The following is a 20,464-nucleotide window of genomic DNA, read 5'->3' on the forward strand; positions in this document are numbered from 1 at the left end:
CGTTTGGCGTGAACCATTCTTTTCTTGCACTTTTAAAAATTGTAGGGTAATGTGACGAACGATTTGTTTTTTAATGTAACTTTACCAAAAATCAATATTTTTTAAAAGTGTAAAAGCAGAAAGTTGCTTACATCTACTGAGCATATTTTTGTAAAAGTACGAATAGAAAAAATAGAATAGAAAATCCATCGGAGTAAGGTCCCACTGCTTTTGGCGTGAGCCATCCCATCCAACTGACGGCACGACTAAAATACATACAAAACTACAATAAAACTGTAGCATTAATTGTTATCAGGTAATATTAGAGTTTTTTACACAAAATCAACAATAACAATTAAAATTTGTGAATAAAAAATATTTGTCACCATACAATATAAAAGGTATAAAAGGTACCAAAAACTGTTGATTAAGATCTCATTTGTACGAGCTTATATTTATCTGATTTTATTTTTCACTCATCTTCGCTCTGGCACTGCTGAAACACAAATAAATTGAATAGATTTGCTAGTTTGTGCACAACCTTTTTAGAAAAAATTACCACACGAACAAATTAAGGGACTTCGTAATAATATTACTGTAAAACAAGAGAGAACGCTATAGTCGGGTTCGTGTCCCGACTATCTAATACCCGTCACTCAGCTAAAGGGAGTGCAAACGCTGTACTCGGGTTAGTATCCCGACTAATAATCGTAACTCAGCTTAAGAGAGTGCGAGGGAGATAGATATAGAAATTGCGTATAACTTTTTACTGAATGGTCCGATTTGAAAAATATCTTCTACATTTCGATAGGTATAAATATGCACAACAAAATTGCATTTATACTTCTCGGAAATCTTTAAAGGTGTGGGCGCTAGACACATTTTAAAATCGTTAGTGGGCGATTGTGGGCGTTAGAGGGGGCGTGGCACTCGGCTGAAATAAACTTGCGCTGCGTAGGAAGCCCAAGAATATGCGTGGAAAATCTCAACCTTCTAGCTTTTGTAGTTTCCGAGATCTCAGCGTTCATACAGACAGACAGACGGACAGACGGACATGGCTAGATCGACTCGGCTAGTGATCCTGATCAAGAATATATATAGTTTATAGGGTCGGAAACGCTTCCTTCTACCTGTTACATACTTTTGCACGAATCTAATATACCCTTTTACTCTACGAGTAACGGGTATAAACATTGTCGTTACGATGAGAGGAGACGACTACATTTATTTGAAATTTTTATCGTGACGTCATATGTGAGATTGGACGAGTTCGTCACATTACCCTACTCGTCAAATTACCCTACACTCCCCTACCCATATGTAAGTGCTGTATCTTCGGTTCTAACGGTTCAACTAGTAAAATGTTTTGTTATCTAAACCAAATGAATATAGATTAAATGAATGTAGCTGCTCAAGGTTGTACCTTTTTTGCAGTTTAGCTTAAGCGTATAACTAATAAATAGCTGTTTAAAGGTGTGTGCCCTTTAATAATATAGTTGAATCATTTTTATGAAATAGTGCCACAAAAACCGTCTGGGAAACAACACAAATAAAATAGTCTGTATTTCTCGTGTTTTTTTTTAATTGGTATTATGCAGTGCTTTATTATAATATAGAAAAACTACGTTGAATTTAGATGTTTTTTTTGTGAAATTTGGATGGACTATAAATTTTAATAAAGATAATGGCTCGATCTTTTTTAAACTTGGAACGGGTGACGAATTGTAAACATGAGAGGACTTGGCTAGCGCACGTGCTTGGAATATTTTTGGAAAAACGGATTCTACGGACGTGGGCTACACTGCAGCACTTGTTGGCCGAAAATACCATACCTCACGCTAACGCTTTATCTTGTGGAAATCTAATGGGTGTACTTAAGGAATAATTCAGGGTACGAGCTCAACTTGCCGTCGCCTAGGAGCGACGACGGATTTCATGATGCGAGCCATGGCGTTGACTACGCAGCTGCATACGAAAGCGTCTATTGTTGTCCAGACCACGATCCTCCATTATACGATTAAGTTGCACGTTGGAAACCGACAGTGGTTGAGCTGGTGGAAACAAAGCCGGGCCAGTAGCTACATTCGGAATTGGTAGGCCTTGAGGAAATGGTACGATCTGGAGCTGCTGTGCTTGTTGCTGATGCTCCTCAGCCTCTTCATCTTCGTTAGGGCTCTCATAGTCATCCATTGCCCTGTCATTGTCCTCTATTAATGATTGCGAGGGATTGACATTTCCGATGTTCTCCCGAGCCATGGCTGTAGCCATAAGACGCTGACGTCGCTCTTCCATTAGGCGGTCCCGTTCCTTGTGTATGTAGTCTCGCTTGTTTGGAAGTCCTGAAACATTATTCGCAGACAGTGCCGAGCGGACAATGTTCATATCAGTGGCCTCCATCCACTCGTCTGTTTCCGCAACGTAGCACTCGGTATGAGAAATGGTCGAGACGCCGTTGAAGCCGCCAATAGCAAAGATCATGTCGTCAATAATCTCTAGCCCGAAGTTGCTGCGCGAGTGATTCATTTCGCGAATGAAGTGCCAGCTTAGGGTCTCCGGATCGAAGCGTTCTCCGGTAGATAGTCGCGCTGTACCGTTGAAGCCACCAATGACGTATAGCTGGCTCCTAAAGGCAACGCAGCTCACTCCGGACCGACGATGGTTCATGTTAGCTATTCGCGTCCATACGTTTGTTATAGGGTCGTAATACTCTGCGCTGTCCAGGCATTCCTGGCCGTTGAATCCCCCCGTGGCATAGATACGACCTTGCAAGGTGCACGCGCTGGCATCAGAACGCTGCATGTTCATTGGCGGGATAATAGACCACTGGTTGGTCCTCGGGTTATACCGCTCCACAGTGTTCAGACGGTTGTGACCGTCGTAGCCACCAATAGCATAGATCATGCCGTTCAGCTCGGTTACACTTACGTAGCAGCGGCGACAGTGCATCGGGGCGATTTCGTTCCACTTTTTTTTCACTGCATCGAATACGCGACAGGTGTTGAAGTACTCGACGCCATCGTACCCTCCAATCGAGAATATCTTAAAGCCAAGCACTGCGGTGCCGTGGTATGCGCGAGGACCAGCAGGATCTTCAGCGTTAATGTTAACCCAGCGATCTGCCCGCGTGTCGTAAGTCTCAATACAACCTTTTGAGGTGCCACCGCTCCAGCCACCAATCGCAAAAATTACCTCGTGCGGCAGCCGCGGCATCGCTAGCGGTGGAGTAGTCAGCTTCGGTTAAAAAAAGAGTTAGATAAGACTAGTATAAGCAAGGGAAGACCTATATTATTACCTCGTCTGCCTGTGGGTTCAAAAAGTCCAGATCATACATGAATTTAAAGGTGTCGACTATCAGTGGCTTGGCGGCTTCGCACTGCATTACGTACGGGTGTTCCTTTACCTCCTCCATAAAACACTACATTGGAGGCGAGAATTAGAAGTTACAATAAGTAATATATTTGTGTTTGGGAACCCTAAAGATTGGAGAGGAGAAAATTTTTTCAAATGTTCGGAGAAGGCTTACAAATTTAGTGGTAGGGGAGAAGGGAGCTTAAATAATACAAGGGCAACAATAGTATGTGGCCCTAGCGGCCAAACGGCTTACTTAAATTGCGCGCCGTGTTTACGGAAGGTTCCTTACAACATCAGAGGGCTGCATTAAAAATTGTAGCTTAAAGCGCCATCAGTTGAAGAAATTGCGAACCAATTTCTGTCAATGTCAAATTCCTGAAAACCGTCTTAATCTGTTCGGGAAACTTTATTGGATATTGGTCGCTCGCAATATTTTTTGAAAAAATTATTTTATGAAGGATATTTTCATGCCCAACGCGTTTCTCTTACTAAATATTGTGTTGGTCTTCAATCTTCGTGGTATTTAGAAAAACTTTAAACATTCCTTCTGGGGTAGAAATAGTAGATGGTTCTATGTGAACAGCTTGGGGACCAATTCGATTAGCTATACATTGTGTGTTTGTGAATTATGACTGAGTATTGCTCCAAGTGTGATCCTTTGCCTCAGCAACCGTTTACCCCATATTATGTTTGTTTTTTTTATACCCTTGCAGAGGGTATTTTAATTTAAGTCAGATGTTTGCAACGCAGTGAAGTAGACGTTTCCGACCACATAAAGTATACTTGATCAGCATCAATGGCCGAGTCCATCTAGCCATGTCCGTCTGTTCGTCTGTTCGTCTGTCCATCTGTCCGTCTGTCCGTCTGTCCGTCTGTCCGTTTCTATGCGAACTAGTCCGTCAGTTTTGAAGCTATTGAAGCGATGAAACTTTCACAAAAGACTTCTTTTTATTGCAGGTAGTACATATGCCGGAACGAGCCGGATCGGACCACTATATCTTATGGCTTCCATAGGAATATTCAAACAAATATAAGAAAATTCATTGTAACTTTGTAGGAAGTAGGGAAAGTTTCATCGCGATAGTTTTAAAACTGAGAGACTAGTTCGCATAGAAACGGACAGACGGACAGATAGACAGACGAACAGACGGACATGGCTAAATAGACTCGGCTATTGGCGCTGATCAAGAATATATATACTTTATGTGGTCGGAAACGACTCCTTCACTGCGTTGCAAACATCTGACTTAAATTAAAATACCCTCTACAAGGGTATAAAAACTGTTGTAACTTTGTAGAAAGTAGGGGTTTTGATTTTTGACAATGTAAAAACATTTTAAGTAGGCATACCTGCAAGGGTATATAAACTTCGGCTGGCCGAAGTTAACTTCCTTTCTTGTTTTGTTATCTAATCGAAAGTCACGTTATATACTATACTATATATACACACATACCATTATTTATATAAACCTATTTAAAGTCAAGTTTATGCGGAGCGTTTTGCAGCTTTAAGGCCAAGTTTTGAGTGATAGGAGACTCGGTTACGGACAATAACACTGTGCAGCATTTTTAGTGCTTTTTAAATTTACCTCGATGGATGCTATATTTTTGGATTCGTTACGAATTCCCAAGTTAAACTGCATTTTCCAAAGAGTTCCCCGACGCAAGGATTCTTAGCAAAAGGACCTCAAAGTTCGAAAAATGCTGAAATTGACCAACTTTGCGGAGCTCTCAGAGGCAAATGGATGCATGGCTTGGTTCGAAGTTAAAGTTTTTTAAATAATACACCCTTTATATATATCGAGGTTAATTTTTGATGCTGCATAGTGTAATCAATCAGTCTGTTTAATAAATATGAATGTGATAACTTTACTTCTTATGACTTCTGGAGGTTGGTTAGTAGTCGCAGCATTGGTTGCGCTCATGGTCGAGAGTTTCATGAGCTAGATTGCAGTCAAATTGAGCAAAATGATCTAAGTAGCGGAAGGGCTGCAAATCAAAAATTTGACAACGCGAAATTTTTAAGTAATAATGAAATTCTAGAAATCAGGGAAAAAAATTTACAAAAATATGGAACTCTGCGTCAAAGAGCTAAAACCGCATTTTTAAAAGCAAAAGAAAGGTTAGAAAAAAAAAACCACAACAAATGTACTCCATTTTAGATCGAAGGAATAGTGTCTAAAGAGTCCAAAAAAATTTTATAAAAATTATCTCTTTTACCCTATACCGTTAAAGGCGAAAGTAACTTAAACGTTCCTCGAAGGCTTTGCAATTGACTTCAAAGTTATGTAGGAACAAATTATAGCCAAAAAGAACAGCCTTTTCGGTGATACCAGTATCATTCCCATGGCTCTTGTTTATAGCTGCTATGTCTAAACAAACTTTTCCTCCTATTAGTGCCCCTTCTCCCCTAAATATAAATAAAACAATTTGTTGCATAAGAGTTATTTGTCAACTTTTATTTAAATAGGTAACTCTTATTTGCTATTCCTGTCATCGTTTACTAATCCCTTAAAAATTTTTAATGATTCAAAGTTAAGTTTTAAGTGTTTTGACAATTTCTTAATGACAAAAATTTTACAATTCTTTTTATTTATTTATTTTTTTATTATGTAATTTATTTAAAATTTTTAAGTATTTTTATAAAATAAAAAAAAAGTATTTAATAAAAATAAAAAATATTAAAATTTATAAAATTATTTTTAATTTGTTTTTTATCTGACATATTTAAATTTAAATATTTAATAAAAATAATAAAAATTTAATATTTCATTATTTAAAAAATTTGTAAAAGAAAAATTTCAAAGATGAATTAAGAGCTGCAGAGCTCGTTGAAAAACACGGCGACTGAACACAGGATATATCAATTTCGGCTTCTTCATTCTCATTGCTTCTTTAAAGATAACAAAGCTTTTTTTGGAGAGTTGCTCGTTTACATAAACTGCGGCACTGGAGTTAAATCCAACCAGCTGTAGACTTAGTTGTTGTTTAGTCTGCCTTCGGTATGCGCCAGCTGCTCGTAGAACTTGAATTTTGTCATCTATGGACTCTAATTTGACAATTACAACCGGGTCGACATTTGTATACTGTGACTTTCGCGCTCGGAAGATATTTCAAACTCTTGGCGGTGGTGTTAAATTTATTGAAAGGCACATTGTGTTAAAAATTGATTTTAACCTTTCGCCGTTGACAAACGGGACACCGGGTATTCGCAGGTCACACGCATTTTCGGCATTCCTTCGCGCCTCAACCCCTGCATTCATTATTGGCACCCGCTCCTGGATTAAGCGAAGTGTAGTAACCTCCGACTCTAGCTGCTGAACCCGCTCTTGTAACGAGCGAAGAGCAGTTATCTCCGTCTCCATCTGCTGTACCCTTTCGATGAGCCGGGACACTTCAATGGTCATCCCATCCAGTCGCTCTGACAGCATCGCAGGTAATCTCTGCTCGGCTTTTTGCATGTTAGCCGAGATCATTTTGCCCTGCTCCTCAAAACGCTGGTTGAGGGTAGTTAAAATTTCATGGGACAAATAAGCTGCCGGGGCATCGAATGAACGTGGCCGTTTTATCTCGGCGTTGGTGTTGGTGCGGTGTTATTGTTTTCGCGTTTAAATTGAGTGACTATTGAGGTATTTTTATTTTTTGTTTTTTAGGCGCGTATAACTTTGAGCGTCGATTTTTAGTTTTGTTTATAAATGTTTAAATCGAAGCACTTTGTGAAGGGAGTGTTCTTAAGCAGAGCGCTAAAAGCTTCTGCAACACTTTATGTAGTTTTTTGAATCACATTTAGGTTTAAATTTTGTTTTTTTGAGTGTTAATCCCTGTTTTTTCCGGAGCCCGTGTCAAATGCGTCTGTTTATGGCGGCCGCTATATGTAAATTTGTATTAGTTTTAATTTACCCGTGTAACCGCAAAGTCGTAGAACAGTGAATAAGCCGTGAAGCTTTTTTATAACGTGAAACCAAGCTCAACCAGCGTTTTTAATTACTTACCAATCTGGATTGACCACACACCCCTGCTGGAAGACCCGCCCCACTCCATTTCAATGGGTAAGGGAACTTTTGAATTGGGATGGAAGGTCGGAATCAATTTTTTTTTTAATTTTGGAGATGTAAAGTGGGGTATGAATCTCCCCCCAACTCTTTAGAGGACCGATAAAGAAATCGTTGACTTCTAAATTACATCCAAACTCTTTCAAACAGTTTTAAACACGTCTTTTTTAAGTTTACACTTAAAATAAATAATTGTTTTCATGTAAACTTAAATAATATTTTTTTCATACCGGTTGATGGGTCAAAGTGAGTCAAAGGATAACTAAGTTCCAAGAACCCTGCTTACAGAGCTAGCATCACAATATAATACATTGTGACCGAAACGTATGATGCCTGCGTAAAACTTTTTATCCGAGCATCAGTGATGACTCTTTAGGCCAGGGGTGCTCAAAACAGCCTTATGGCAGTGCAGTTACAAACACCATTAAAAGAAAAACACACGCACGCGAGTAACGAGTCACACACAGTCATGAAAAAGACAACAACACTTTGCATTGTGAGTTGAGGAGAAAAAAAAGTTCGATGGAATTTGTTGTTGGCTTGGCTCGCTCTTATCTATTACGGACAGCGACAAAGAGGACTCGGGGTGTGCATAGGCAAGCATTGCGAGTGCACTGCCGTATGCTTAGTGCTATTACAAAAACAATTGTGCTCGTGTGCCATAGGACTGTGCACCCCTGCTTTAGGCCATATTATTGGGTCGAATCGACAATTGGCGAATTTATTGCTGTAGTATTCTCTTTTTGCTGCTAAAATAATTATGCGTACTCGAATTTTCATATCGCTTCCATCTTAAATATGCTTTGTCCCGTAGCTAAATGACTTTTCTAATATCGGCGTTAAACCACGCTAAAAAATCAGTTTCAAGTTGATAATAGTTGATATTTTTGAAGTCCCTATACTCAATATTAATGTCATTATATTCAAAGATCAGATTATATGTAAGGACAATAGGGTCATGCTTGGAAAATACTGGTAAAAAAACCTGGTCATATATCATATATCTGTAGATGTATCCTATAAGAGCTTTTAAAGACATATATATATGATGGACGTTGATGCACTACGAGCAGTTCAAACAAGTGGCCCAAGCACGTGCTTGTTACGCACGTGTTACAATTTGGGCAAGAATGCGAGTTCGCGAGGAAGAATACATAATAAATACATCACTGCCAGAAACTAGCGCTTTCTTAGCACCTGTTCATCACCAGCGCTTAATTCATCACCAAATTCGGCGCCTTTTTGGCGCTATTTTAGCGCCGAAATATCACCCAAAATCATCAGCAAAGAGAGAGAAAAATATAAAATTTGTTGAATTTCATCGCCTTTATCAAAAGTTTTTTTCTTTTCTCTTCATTTTACAACATCATTTTTCGTAAATTATTTTCATACTTTTACATTAAATTAATAGATTTTTACCAACTACAGTGACTTGTATGGTCTTCGGTACGTTTGACATGGCTTCCGGAGTCTTGGTGAGCTCCGTTTTCGCGCATGGATATTTTTCACACATCTCCGCATCCTCTCCGGAGGCTCTGCAGGCTTCACCTGACCATTGGGATCTGAATTTGGAAAATATATATTGTTATAATATTATATAATATTAGAATATTAGACAAGAACGATAAAAACTTACTTAAAAGCGCAAGAATAACGTCCTTATGGGCTGTAGGACAAAATGATCTCATCTGAAATTATATTGTTTATGCACCTTGTACCATCAGCTTGACCTAAAAATAAAACATACAAATTCTAAAAATGAGAAGCTATAATAATTTTGACAAGACAAAGTTAAAATACCCTTTAAAATTACTTACCTAAAAATTCATTCTTGATTAATAGCACTTTTGTTTGAACTCCAAAACATAGAGCTTGAAAATTATCGATGTCAGTATCGATATTATCGATACTTCTGATATTTTTCAAACATCGATATTTATCTATAACATCGATGTTTTTCTGACGTTTTATTAGAGAGAAACGAACAGATTTCACTCTTTAATTTTGAGGACCAAAATAACTTTAAATACAAAATCACTTAAAGTAGGGACAAATTACCATACAAGAACCGCGAGTTCTTGGTACTTTGTTCTTCTTTGGTCCCATAGATATTATGAAATACTTAAAAGTAGGCGAAAAGGGCATAGGTTATGGCAAAAAATGGTCAATAAAAGAACCGCGAGTTCTTGGGAAGAGGAGGAACTTTGGTTTTTTTAGTACCAAAAACAAAATCTTGGTTGCAGCTACCGACCTTCTGTACGCTATTAAAAAATCTCAAGAAACCGCGAATTCATAGCCTTTGATAAGAATTGGTCGCTTTTCGAAGATCGTTTGAGCGATTTGGACTCAAGGATCAAAAAAAAAACAACCGCGAATTCTTCAGAAGAGGAGGAATTTTTACTTCTTTATGGTATAGTATCAATTAAAGTAGGGGGAAATAACCATAGGTTGTGGCATAAAATCGAAAATGAAAGAACCGCGATTTCTTGGCAAAGGATCAAAAAAAAAGCAACCGGGAATTCTTCAGAAGAGGAGGAATTTGTTCTTCTTTAGTACCAAAAAATGGGATGGAACAAAGGTTTGTTCTATTATTTTACATAAGTATTTCCTCAGAAGATATTTTAAAAAAAAATTCTTAAGAAGCCGTGAATGTCTTTGACTAAGAATTGGTGTCTTTCTAGACATGTGACGCAACTCAACTCAATGATCAAAAAAAAAACCACGAGTTCTTAAGAGGAGGATCCTTTAGTCTAAAATTGCATTTTAATAATGAAAACCGGAAATTAAAATTAAATAAATTAACCGCGATTTTTTCTAATAATAATATTAATAATAATGCAAGTGTATTATGCATGTATTTAATAATAATACGTGGTATTAACAGAATTATAAAATTGTTTTTAATTTGTCTTTGCTTTCCTTGAAAACATCGATATTATCGATACGATAATGATAAAGTATCGAAAATATCGATACTGTCATTTATCGATAATTTTCAAGCTCTACCAAAACAACTTATCACAGTTAGAACGCAATTGAAAAACGCGGAACAACGCACAGTGGTTTCCTCCATAGGCCAAAATTCAAAAAATCGATAGAACCCAAAATTGGCAAAGATTATGCAAATTTTCTCTAAAATGCTCAAGCTTTTTCGTGGCATACCAGATTTTTCTGGAAAACTTTCGGTACTTTCTAAAAATAGACCTAAAGTCGTGAGCACGTGTTTAGTTGCAAAGCAAAACTGCGCGCATCACTAACTTTAAAAGCGTGTATTTCTTAAATTACGTGTCCAAATTAATATTCTGTAATATGGATTTTGAAGTTAGAGGTATTATTTTTAAGTTTCAATATTAATAAAAGCTAACTTGTGTTGTCCTTATTATGAAATTACTTTCTAATGTTTTTAGCAGCTGTTGTATTCGTCTTTTTATGTTTACTTAAAGTTTTAACTGTGTTCCCTCAATATTCCCCGATTCATTTTTTATTCAGTGTAATTGTTAATACCTTAAGGTATAAAAAAAGTTAAAGCTAGCTGCAGATACTTGCAGATGTGTCCATAATCAACAATCTACTACCAGCCTCTATTTTTGTCCTTAAGGTCAAATCAGCTGTTTATTGTGTTCTTTATTCGTGTTTTTATTATGTTCAAATTGTAATTTTTGTTTTCTTTTGCTATTATTGGATTTTTTGTTTATTATTATTATTGGGTTTTTTTATTTTTCAAGTAATTTACAGGTAATAATCAAAACTAACGGATTAATATTTGTGGACGGATAAGAACCCGAAGGCATGGTTTCTTATCCGCTTAAATATGATTTAAATGCAAAAATACTTCAATAAAAAAAAATTTGAAACTGAAAAAAGCTACGTGTTTCAAATTTGGTCCGATATTTTGTATGGAAGCTATAGGACATAGTCGGGCGATATGTCCAATTTTTTGTTGCTATAATTAAAATATTTTTAAAGAATTTTGGGAAAAATTTCGTAACGATATAACAACTAGAAGTATTTTTGGCCGCGGCTCCCATACAAGCGAAACCACTGTGCAACGGCGCCTGCTTTTCAGAAATAGAAAAAGAATACTGTGCGAGAAAAACAACATCTGCAATTTCACTCTCTCTTGTTGTTCTTTTCCCTTTGCCACGATCGCGCTTGCAAAATTTGAGATGGAGAAATTTGGGAGAGCGTCGTCTCTGGCGCCGTTTAGTCGGCTCCGTCGGTGACGGTGATTGTGAGAGAGGGGGTTGGTGAGAGAGTCGCTTCTGCCGAGGCTCTGCCGGCGTCGCAGTCGACGCAGTGCTATTAAGCGCTCGGTCTGAATTCGGGAACTGCAGGGAAGCATTATTCTACGATTTGCAAGTGTTAGTAAATTAATCAATAATAATCTACTCTGGTAGGAGGGTAGCCTTACGTTTTGATCCCAGTTCAAATTACGAAGAGCAAAAAGAAGACATTTTTTTTGAGCCGACTCTATACGGTCAATGTGCACTTGGTATTGTGGGCTCCAAACCGAAGAACAATATTCCAATATAGGACGGACAAGGGAGGTAAATAGTAATTTGGTTATATAAGGGTCGTCAAATACTTTTGACCAACGCTTTATAAACCCAAAACCACTCATAGCTTTGTTGACAGTCAGCATTATGTGGCAGTCAAATTTAAGCTTCGGGTCCAGAAGAACGCCTAAATCATTACCTGAATATATACGGTCAAGTGGCAAGTTCTGAAGCAACTAACTTATAAACGTTGGAGTAAGCCTATGAAAGGTCATTACGTTACATTTCAGGCAGTTCAAACTTAAGAGGTTATACTCACTTGAAAATTATCAATGTCTGATTGTAAGCCGAATCCGGACTCTATAGTATTGTATGTCAAACAAAGCTTAACATTATCAGCATACATTAGTACTCGAGAAATTGTTATGATGGAGCGTTCTTAAATATAACCCTCTAAGTCCTTCCATTCAAATAACTTGAAATCCAAGTTAAAATATTACATGGAAACCCAAGCAAGTCTAGTTTGAAGAAAAGAAGAGAGTGGTTAACGGAGTCAAAGGCTTTACTGAAATCTGTATATATGACGTCGGTCCGCATTTTATTGTTAAATCCATTTATTACAAAAGATGACAATTCAAGTAGGTTGGTGGTAGTCGATCTTTGCATAACAAAACCATGCTGACACGGTGATATAAGCGAGGAACATAAATGTTGCAAATGAGATGTGATAATACGTTCAAAGGCTTTTGGCATTGCCGAAAATTTAGAAATACCTCTATAATTCTGGGCATCCGCCTTCGCACCCTTTTTGTGAAGTGGAATAATAAAAGAGTCCTTCCAGATAGTTGGAAAAACTGATGATGAAATAGACAAATGAAGAGCTTAAGAATAGGTTTGCAAATGGTTGATGCAAGCTTAAGACAAAACTTAAGCACACACCCAGGAAGTCCATCAGGACCGGTAGAATAAGTTGGCGATGTTGTTGTTAAAAATCTTATGAGAGCTTTTTATATAATAAAAAAATACAATTTGCCCTATTTAAGGGATTAGGGTAGTTTGATTTCGACCATGAGGAGGAGCTATAAGTAGTTTGGAAAATGTCGGCAAATAAATCAGCAATTTCAGAATCTGTCGATACCTCCATTGAGTTAAAACGAACCGATTAAGGCAAAGCTGATGACTTACGCTTGGCGTTAACAAAGTTATAAAACTGCTTCGGATCATTTGTAAATTCAAATTTACAACCATTTAAATACATAGAATAGCAATGACTGTTAAGGACATTAAAATCAGATTGAGCCACCACATATTTCGAAATATCGGATGGCTTACCCGATTTTTTATACTTTTTATAAATGTTTGTCTTAAGATTTTTAAGTTTTTGAAGCGCATTTGTAAATCAAGGGGGCCTGTTCGGCTTTGGAGGAAGCCTATCAGGAACGCATTCATTAAAAAAAATGTTTAGAACGCTATAGAAAAGTTCAGTTGCCAAAGTGTCAATTCCATAGTTGGGTGGTATCGGTCTTCTGGTACCACGAGAGCGTCAGTTCTAGATACTGTGACTTCAGACGGATCTGAAACAAACACAATATCTAATTGTCTATTTAAAGAATTTGGTATAAAGCTAACTTGCTGTAACGATAATTCTAAAAGGCCATCCACAAACTTATTGGCGGATAAAGGTAGAGCGACAAGTGAGTCAGCAGGAGGGGAACAAGAAATATCCGGGAGATTGATGTCACCCAAAACAATCAAAAGGTCCCTATTGGAAAGAAGGGATAAAAAAGATTTAATAGCAGCTAGAAGTTGCTCATAAAATTTAAGGTCAGAGCCAGGTGGAATATAGGAACATGTAATAAAAATAGACAAGGATTTGAGGGTAACTTTCACACAAACAAATTCAATGTCACTAGGGACATGAGAGTGAATGCTCTCAGAATTTAGGGTAGAGGAGTAGTATATTTCTGCGGGTTCTGGATACAAAAGCTGGATACAAAAGTGGAGGGGGAAGTAATTAATTATGCTAATTAGGGTAATAAATCAGGACAATGTGACAGGTGTGGGGGGTAATTAAAGATAATTAATTAAAGCGTGACGAGTGATCGTTAATTAGGGTCCACAATAGTTATATCCAGCTTTTGTATCTAGGATTTGCATTCAGAAATCAGATCCCGAAATTCGGTCCAAAAATCGGGACTCTTATTAAGCGGGGAGAAGTTACTGGGGTGTGACGGGTGATCAAAGCGATATATTCTTTGCTTAGATTAAGAAAGTGTGGTACTCACACTGGTACGTGATAGAATGTCACGGGCTGTTGTCAAGTCCAAAATAAACAGCTGAAAGCAATCACCCTTGAAAAGGGGATCCCTTTACTTGCCACTGAGAAACAAACACCCACCCAAAAGAATATGTAAATTTTAAATTCAAATAAATTTTTATTTTTTTAACTTTTTGACCTAAAAGAATTAGCTGAAAAAATAACCCATCCCCCCAAACAAAAGAAGATACAAATTTGAATTTAGGACATGAATTTAACTCATGTTTATTTGTAAATTTGTTACAGGCCTATCTTATACACTAAATATGATGACATTACTCCGTCTCGATGATTTTTATAGAAAAAGCAGGCACACGCATCTTCGCCGAATCCATTATTACAAAACGTAAAATGATTACCATATACCGTTTTGTTAGGATCATCTTCTTCTTTATCCATGAACATATTCCTTGTATCAATGAGATATTTAAAATATTCTTTAAAAATTTTCTCACCAAATTGGGATGTGAAATTATTAATTCGGTTTATTAATCCACTTTGTCTGTTATCCATTGTATATGTATAAGTGTAAGACCATACTTCCATTAAAAAAAACCGCTTTTAATATGTATTGAGCATAATGAGAATTGGTTTATGTTTACGTTGTTTAATGGTGGGCAACCCAATTCCTTAACATCTGTTCACACATGACCATGGCTTTGTTTGTAATATTGATTTGCCTCGCACTGTAAGTTTTAAAATACCAATTGTAATCTGTAAACCAAAATATCAGTGCATGAGTTCAAATGCTATCAACGCTATGTTAAGTTGAGCAACGCCAATGCAGCGTTGCGAGCGCACGATCAGCTACTGGCTGCAAAAATAAAATAAGCCAAACGGGCAAGTTTTCTAAAATCATTCTCGGGTTTGTTGCGTGACGGTGGCGTTACCAAGGCCAAAAACATTGGTAAATCGTTTTTAAAATTAAAAAATAAAAAGAGAAAGTGTTCGGCGTGACGAAAAGTGTTACAAAAAAAAAAAAAAAAAACATAAATGCAGTGATACACAAAACCAATTCAAACCGAACTTTAAAATTCTTGTAAAATATAAAAACGAAAAACAAGGCCCACGAACAACACCGAAGCAGTAACAACAATCATTTTTAAGAACAACAAACGACATCGAGGCGGCAACAAACAACAAACGACATCGAGGCGACAACAAACAACAAACAACATCGAGGCAACTATCTACATCAGAGCAGTGATAAAGAAGAAGACGACGAAAAGAAGAACTACGTCATCTACGACAACATCACAGCGGCATCTACATAAGCGAGCTTAACGGAGAACATCACCAACTGAAGCAGCAGATAAGATAGTTTTTAAATTTGTTCACATTTAATATCAATTACATATACACTTTATTTACAAAATCCAATTCATATTCACATATATATATAAATATATATAATATACATATTTTTTGATATACATATTTTATACATACATTTTTTAAATCATGTTGTCCGAAACAATTTTAAAATTCTTGGAGGCTCAGGCAAGCCTAACAAAAGAGGTTAGAGTGATTGAAGCTGGTCAATTAACCAGTGACGCAATCCTCAAACTTGATAGTATAAAAGCAAAATTCACCGCAATCCACACCAATTTGTTTATACTAGGAGTAGTCAATCATGATTACTTTAACGAAAAAATGTTCGATGAGATTTGTAAAGTAATTGAAACTCTTAAAAATAAATTTAGCAACATGAAAGCTATTTCTGGAACCCAAGCTGAAACTAAGAAAACTGAAACAGACCCAGTAAAATTGGCAGAGGTGTTCGATAAAAATGTCGAACAATTAAGGGATTATTTGGAGGAAACCCATCAGGAGCTCAGTCAGGCTAGCAGGGAAAAAAAAGCTAAGAAAATAGAATTTTTATGGAGTAGAACTGATAATAAAATAAAAGAATTCTACAAACTCAATGAGAATAATTGACGTTAAAAACATTTTGGACATCCTGCAAGAAAGGATGAATGCTTCCGAAGCAAAAACGGAAGGCAATTGTGGGGTTATGGTAAAGGAAAGGGCTGATAACCTTCCTGTGTTACCAAAAATAAAAGTTCCCACCTTCTCCGGAGAAGGCAAAGAGTGGGACTTATTTTCGGAATTATTTAAAGAAATAATTTTCAATAGAGATGATCTGAGCACATCTCTAAAATTTAACTACTTACAAACCGCTCTCAAAGGCGAAGCAAGGAGTATGGTCGCTCACTTGCTAATCGGTTCTGCCGAAAATTATAATGCCGCTTGGGAACTATTAACCAAGCGGTATGAAAACAAGAGATAAATATTCTCTGATCAGCTGAATCGGTTGATCGATTTGCCCATGCTAGACAACGATTCAGCTAAACAAGTTAAACTGTTTATTGACTCAATAAATAAATCGATTCATTTAATGAAGTCAAAAGCAAGTTTAAATGAAGACGTTGATGTAATCTTCGCGCACATCATCATTCGAAAATTTAATAAAGAAGCGTTACAATTATATGAAACGCATATAAAGAAAACTAAGGAAATCCAATTACTAGACGACGTAATGGACTTCTTAGAACAACGTTATAGTTCTCTTGCCTCATCAAATGGTGAGGAAAAGAAGCCTTTTAAAAGAATGGTAAATACCTCTGTAAAAGAAGGCTGTCTACTCTGTAAAATGGTTGGCCACTTTGTGTCAAATTGATATAAATTTAAGGGAATGAGTCCGGTGGAAAGAGGGGAATTTATAAAAAAACAGCGCTTGTGCAATAGGTGCTTTAAGCATTCTTCATTTAAAAAGTGTAACTCTGAATATTTATGTTCAGTTTGCAAAAAACCACATCATACAATGCTCCATGTCCCAACAGATAAAAGGGAGAAAGTAAACACTTGTGTCACAAAAGAACAAGCGTTTCTAGCCACAGCCCTAATTAAAGTCAAGTCAAAAAATGGTGGCTATGAAAGCCTTAGAGCATTAATTGATAGTGGGTCGCAGTGCACTATTATATCAGAAGAAGCTGCACAAATATTAAATTTAACAAGGAAAAAGAGTTTCACTGAGGTTAGTGGAGTCTCTGACACTTGTATATCAAAGCATAAAGTAAATTTAAGTATAAAAACGCGCGATAATAAAAAAGATTCTCTTAGCATTGAAGCCATCATTCTTCCCAAACTAATGAAGGCTTTGCCAAACCAAACATTAAATATTGATAAATCTAAGTGGACGAAATATACGTTGGCGGACCCTCACTTTAATAAACCAAGTAGGGTAGACCTTATTATAGGAGTGGATTTATATCCCCATATAGATAAAGACGGAGTAGTTAAAATAGACGGACTACTAGGTCAAAATTCGGAATTCGGGTGGATTGTATCCGGGTGCACCAAATCAAAAGGTGAAAAATTAATTGTGGCTACTACTGTGGAAGTAGAAAACTTAGACCGGTTTTGGGAAATGGAAAATGAAAATAATGATATTGAGGAAGAAATTTGTGAAAAACATTTCTTAGAGACCACTAAAATAGACGAAAATGGGAGATATGTGGTAAAAATTCCATTTAAAAATGAAAAAGAATTAGGAGACTCCAAAGCGCAGGCCATAGCGCGATTTTATAATTTGGAAAGAAAATTAAATAAAAATATAAAACTTAAAGAAAGTTACATTAAATTCATGCATGAATATATAAACTTGGGCCACATGATAGAGTCCAAGAAAGAAGGAAAATATTACAACAAAATTAAGGGTAGTTTTCGATGCCTCAGCGAAAACTACAAACAATAAAAGTCTAAATGACATTATGTGGGTTGGACCAAGAGTCCAAAAATATATATTTGATATCATTGTCAAATGGCGTAAATGGCCATTTGTAATATTGGCGGACATTGAGAAAATGTACCGGCAAATAAACATTGATGAAGAAGATCAACAATATTTGCACATTATTTGGAGAAAAAATTAAAAAATTAAAAATTAAAAATTAAAAAATTAAAATAAAAAATTAAAAGATTACAAATTAACAACCGTTACATACGGAACAGCATCAGCACCCTATTTAGCCACAAGAGTGCTTGCTGAAATTTCGAATAGATGCGAAAATCTTTCGATTAAGGAAATTATCAGAAATGATTTTTATATGGATGACCTAATGACAGGTGCTAAATCCATAAGAGAAGCCAAAGATCACGTTGAAGATATAACCTTTGAATTAGAAAAGGTGGGTCTCAACTTAAGAAAATGGATCTCGAATGTCTCAGAAATTGTGGAAGCTTTGGAAAGCAAAGAAGAAAATAAAATATTAGAGATTCGAGAAAATGAATCCATTAAAACTCTGGGGCTTCAATGGGAACCAATTAAAGATGAATTTAAATTTAATTTTAATTGTGAACACGTCGCTAATATTGATAAACGAATAGTTTTATCAACATTAGCAAAAATTTATGACCCCCTAGGCTGGTTGTCTCCAGTAACCATAGTAGGAAAATTATTCATGCAAAAGCTATGGTTGACAGAGCAATAATGGGATCAGAACTTGTCAGACCCAGATGCCAACGATTGGAAAGCCTTTAAAGAGAACTTTACTTCTTTTGAAGGTATTAGAATCCCCAGGTGGGTTAAATCCCAAGAAAATATGCCAGTACAAATTCATGGATTCTCTGATGCGTCCGAAAAAGCGTACGCAGCCGTAGTATATGCCGAAGTGGGATCCTCCTCTATGATTATAGCTAGCAAGAGCAAGGTTAATCCAAAGAAAAATAGAAAAACCATCCCTAAATTAGAGCTATGTGCTGCACATCTTCTATCAAAACTAATAGATAGAGTTAGGACAGCAATTGGAGGGGAAGCAAAGGCATATGGATGGAGTGATTCAACGATCACACTAGCATGGATTAAAAATGGAAATAATAAAGACAAATTTATTCGACGGCGAACTGACGAAATAAGAACTTTTAAGAACATTGATTGGAGACACGTTAGATCAGAAGACAATCCAGCAGACGTAGCGTCAAGGGGAATAACACCAGAAAAATTGCTAGAATGTGCAATTTGGTGGAACGGACCTCAATGGTTGGCCAAATCAGAAAAATACTGGCCGAAAGAGAAACAAGTAGATGGTATAATTGTCAGTACCGCCTTAACAGGGAAATCAAGCCAGTTAATATTATCATTAATAGAAAGATACTCCTGTATGCAAAAATTAGAAAGAATTATTGCATATTCCTTAAGATTTATTGAGGTAAAGTTAAAAAAGAAATCGTTTCCCACATATTTGACAGTGAATGAATTAAAATTGGCAAGAATTTTAATAATAAAACAGCAACAGGAAAGCCAATTTAGTTCAGAAATAAATTGCTTAAGGCACCAACAGGATATTGGAACTAAAAGCAAAATATTAGGATTAAATCCATTTTTAGATAAAGATGGATTATTAAGAGTTGGAGGTAGATTACAGAACTCCAGCGCAGAATTTTCGATAAAACATCCCTTAATTTTAGATAAGTGTCATTTAACCTTATTAATAATCAGAAATGCACATAGGGAAACATTGCACGGCGGAATTAACCTTATGCGAAATTATATTCAAAGAAAATTTTGGATATTCGGATTAAGGAACAGCCTAAAGCATTATCTAAAACAATGTGTTAAATGTGCAAGATACAGACAAATTACAGCTGAACAAAACATGGAAAATTTACCAAAGCATAGAGTTACTATGGCTCACCCGTTTCTGAATACTGGAGTGGACTATGCTGGCCCATATCATATAAGATGCTCAAAAAATCGAGGCCAGAAATCTAATAAGGGTTACATTGCTGTATTTGTATGTATGGCAACCAAGGCTATCCATTTAGAAGTTGTAAGTGATTTGACTTCAGATGCCTTTTTAGCTGCACTAAGGAGATTCTTTTCCAGAAGAGGAAAATGTGCTAAAATATTTTCAGATAATGGGACAAATTTCGTGGGAGCCGCCAGAAAATTGGATGAAAATCTACAGAAGGCACTCAACGAAAATATTAAAATAATTCCAACATTAGAAAACGAACAAATTAAATGGCATTTTATTCCCCCGGCAGGACCTCACTTTGGAGGTATTTGGGAAGCTGGGGTGAAATCTGTTAAATACCACCTAAAAAGAACAATTGGGGATAATAATCAAACTTATGAAGAGATGGCAACTCTATTATGCCAAATTGAAGCGGTATTAAATTCAAGACCATTATATACAACTAATACTGACTAGAGCCCTGCATGAATGGATTCAATGAATTATTTTGAATTTTTTCTTTTATATGAA

The 20,464-nt window shown here is 36.5% G+C and overlaps 1 protein-coding gene across 1 annotated transcript in view; it reads right to left on the reverse strand.

Annotated features, from left to right (window-relative positions):
- Positions 1-1,760: 1,760 nt before the first annotated feature.
- LOC138912343 (kelch-like protein 10) overlaps positions 1,761-20,464 on the reverse strand; it is a 250,872-nt gene continuing 232,168 nt past the window's right edge. Inside the window, exons 3-4 of the mRNA XM_070212997.1 lie at positions 3,272-3,394; positions 1,761-3,210 (exon numbers count right to left, since the gene is read on the reverse strand). Coding sequence (XP_070069098.1) covers positions 1,894-3,210; positions 3,272-3,394 — 1,440 coding nt within the window. The 3' untranslated portion in view covers positions 1,761-1,893. The remainder of the gene's footprint in view (positions 3,211-3,271; positions 3,395-20,464) is intronic.

Source organism: Drosophila takahashii, chromosome 2R (genome assembly GCF_030179915.1).
Source record: "Drosophila takahashii strain IR98-3 E-12201 chromosome 2R, DtakHiC1v2, whole genome shotgun sequence".
NCBI lineage: Eukaryota > Metazoa > Arthropoda > Insecta > Diptera > Drosophilidae > Drosophila > Drosophila takahashii.